The sequence below is a fragment of the Mus caroli genome, chromosome X, assembly GCF_900094665.2.
Source record: "Mus caroli chromosome X, CAROLI_EIJ_v1.1, whole genome shotgun sequence".
NCBI lineage: Eukaryota > Metazoa > Chordata > Mammalia > Rodentia > Muridae > Mus > Mus caroli.
The window spans coordinates 105,800,486-105,804,164 of NC_034589.1; the positions used below are offsets into that span (position 1 = coordinate 105,800,486).

Below are 3,679 nucleotides of genomic sequence, written 5' to 3' on the forward strand. Positions count from 1 at the left end.
TTATGTATTTATAACATGTCAATTTTTACTATGTGCATACAAGACCTTGACTTTAACCATAATAGATCCAAATAAATACAATTGCTTATACTCAAAATAGGTATTTATATTTTATAGTAGCATAATAATACCATAAAGTACTCATTTAATTTCCATGGTATTATAAAATAAATAGCTTGCTCTTAAAATATTAAATAAAACTGTTCAGAATATATAAATTATATTGAATCAGGGTACACCAAGTAAATGATGCTTTTACTGGATATCATATTTTTATACATGGTATCAAGAAGTTTCAACCTGGAGCTCATAGTATTTTTATTTTATTGGTACCTGGAAAGCAGGGATCAAAAATAAAGTAAAACAATGAGATTCCAAACGGGAATTAGCACATAAAATATTCTCTAAAGTAATGGCTGAAGAAATAAACAATGCAATTACACATGTCTAGAAAATAAATCCTAAAATGTTTTCCAAGCCAGAAACTATATTCATTTTTCTCTGTATTGCCTATGAACGTGAAAACTGTCCTAACCCTTTTTTTTTTACATGTGAGTTTGCTGCCTGGGTAATACTTTCCTCTTCATTGCTTGATTTTCTTTTTCTCGCAGCTCTACTTATCTGCTTATGCCTTTATTCCTTTTCCTAATTTCTCTTTTTCTTATTGGCAATACTACACAATTATGTCCTCTGATTCTTGCTTAGCAGTCCTTGTGGCCATGAAGTCAAAGACCTCTTACTCTAAGCAGTGGTGAAAACTGTCTTCATAGAAATATATTCCAAGTAAAGACTCTTCTTTGGCAATAGCAAAACATTATGAAACCTAGTAGAAAGACAGTTTTAGGAAATGGCACAGAGCTGAGAATAAACACAAGCAGTACACAGTTCATAAACAAATCACTTGTATTCTGAGAAGTGGGAACTGTGAGTACAGGCAACCAATAAATCTACAATGAAAAGTTAATTAGCAGTTTACACAGGCTGTAAGGGAAAAGTTCAAAATCCATCTTCACATGTCTCCTATATAAGCCACGCACAATCTCAGTTCACCAGCTGGCTATCGAAACTGCAGGAGACCTAAGTTCAGTTGTTAACACTGCCTAGGGTTCTGCTTTTCTCTCATAATGGCAGATTGCACATTTATGCTGACTCAAATGCTGTTCATCTCCTGGTTTTTGATGGCACATTGCTCACAACGTAAGAAAATTTTACTTGCTTTATTTCTATAGGTTGAAGTAATTGGGTTTCAGTATCCAAGCCTAAGGAATTAACCAGCATTCTAGGCAAAAGCTCTGTTATTGAAAATATGTAAATTTTGAAAGTATCTCCTTTATTGGAGTTGCTTACTTTCTGAAAGAATTTTTTTCTTTTGAAGCTAACATGTTTGTTTCTGATCTCTTAGGGGAAAATTCTCTTAGGTGAAAAATTCTGTGAGGAAATAAGTAAAGGTTTTATTTTCAGGATGCTGGTAATTGGTTTAGGCCACTTACATTTAATAATTTGTTTCTCAGAATGTCATAAAGTTGTAATTTATTTTTAGAAAAATTTCAATTTGCAATATATTCAGTTATGTACTTTTTGATACAGTCAAATCAAATGGATTGCTTTAAAATGGTGGTTAAAGAAATAGATTAAGTAATTATATCTGTCTATAAAATAAAATCTAATATTGTTGCCAAGGCAAGAACTATATTTCTTTTTCTAAACATTGCCTGGTAAAAACAGATGTGTCCAAAGTTTCACTAAGCAGCGATATTTGCCTCAGTAATTGTGGTGGGGATTTCTATAATGTTGTTAGAGGGAACATTTTGGACAGTTGAAGTTGCTTTCATATTAGAAAAAAAATGAGAATCAAACCTTCAAAGTATTACATTATATTTTAGTTTTGCTTACAAGTGCCATTTTGTTTAGTGATGTTTCTCTTTTGTTCCTTTTAGTAATATATATAGTATATATTATATATTAAATATTAATATATATTATCTATATAATATATATAGTAATGTATATATATATTATATATATATATACACATATGAAAATCAGGAAAAATAGGCTCCACAAAAGGTTATTAGCCTCTTATTGGATTCTACATTACCCACATCTTCTGTGCCAAACAGATACCAGGATTCAGACAATTCTGAAATCTCACTCTATAAACTGATTTTGTGTCTGTGCTGGTGGAGAATAAAAATGTTTCACCATTTTCCGGGATTCAGATTTTTGTGCTTTATGCATCCTGAGATTTGTAACAAGTGCTTTTCACTTGTTTTTAGACTAGCCTTTTTCTCTGTTCTCATTGGGATGTTACTGAGCCATATCTTAGGCAGAATAAGTGGCTATGGAGGCTTTGGGATAAAATAGTATGTGTTGAAGCTGAAGTGTCTGTTGTATTACTTTCTGTGGCTTACTAGTTGGGGGATATTTATTATTATTATTATTTATTATTATTATTATTATTATTATTATTAGTAGTAGTAGTATTGAAAATATATTATTCTCTCATACAATACATCCCACCCACAGTTTTCCCTCCCTCCACTCCTCCCAACTCCTACCCACCTCCTCTCTCCTCAGACTCACTTTTTTCTATTTCTGTTCAGAAAATAGAAGGCTTCCAACCAAATATGACAAGATATTGGGTGGGTGGGGCCTCTGGATAGTTGATATTGTTGTTCTTCCTACGGGGTTGCAATCCCCTTCAGCTCCTTCAGTCTTTTTTTCTAACTTTTCGATTGGGGTCCCCGTGCTCAGTCCAATGGCTGGCTGTGAATATCTGCATCTGTGTTGGTCAGGCTCAGAGGAGCCTCTCAGGAGACAGCTACATCTGGCTCCTGTCAGCAAGCACTTCTTGGCATCAGAAATAGTGACTGGGTTTGGTGTCTGCACAGGGAATGGATCCCGAGGTGGGGCAGACTCTTGATGACCTTTCCTTCAGTCTCTGTCCCATGTTTGATCCTGCATTTTCTTTAGACAGGAACAATTCTGGGTTAAGATTTTTGAGATGGTGGGTGACCCCATACCTCAACTGGGGACCATGTCTATCCCTTGGATATGGTCTCTAGAGGTCTATCTCATCGCTATTGGGCATTTCAAGTAATGCCATTCCCATTGGGTCCTGGGAGCCTCTCACATCCCTGGTGTTCTGCCCCTCCCTTGTTCTCTTTCTCCCTCCCCCCAAGCTACATATTTCTATTCATTCTCCTGGCCCTTTGGATTTCTTTTCTGTCTCTTTGAACAGGAGGGGTTGCAGTTGTTTTTCTAGAGATAACAAGAATAAACTGAGGTTAAGCATGCCAGTTGGTTACTACCTGTACCATTAGTATGCTGGTTTTGTTCCTTTTTATTTTAAAATTCTTTTTCTTTAATGAAAAGATAATTCCATCATTTCCACTCTCATGTCTGTTCCCACCTTTTCCTTCCCACATGAACAATTTTCTTAACATTTAGAACTTTGCATATGTGTAGTATATACACTTGAAACATTATTTTCTGTTGTTAAAATGCTTTTTGAATTTTACTGTTTACAGCCAACTGTACATCTGTGAAAGACTTTAACGATTGTCTAGGAAACACAACAGGTTTCTGCCCAGAGTCTATTGTTTGTGCATGCAAGGATGGCAAGCCTTTCTGCAAGTAAGTAGTATTTATGCTCTAGAAAAAGAAAACATGCTATATT

General features: G+C 34.8%; 1 protein-coding gene across 2 annotated transcripts in view; it reads left to right on the forward strand.

Annotated features, from left to right (window-relative positions):
* The first annotated feature begins 1,051 nt into the window (after positions 1-1,051).
* LOC110287368 overlaps positions 1,052-3,679 on the forward strand; it is a 60,080-nt gene continuing 57,452 nt past the window's right edge. For both annotated transcript variants that reach the window (XM_021154010.1, XM_021154011.1), the window contains exons 1-2: positions 1,052-1,197; positions 3,531-3,636. In XM_021154010.1, coding sequence (XP_021009669.1) covers positions 1,125-1,197; positions 3,531-3,636 — 179 coding nt within the window. In that variant the 5' untranslated portion in view covers positions 1,052-1,124. The remainder of the gene's footprint in view (positions 1,198-3,530; positions 3,637-3,679) is intronic.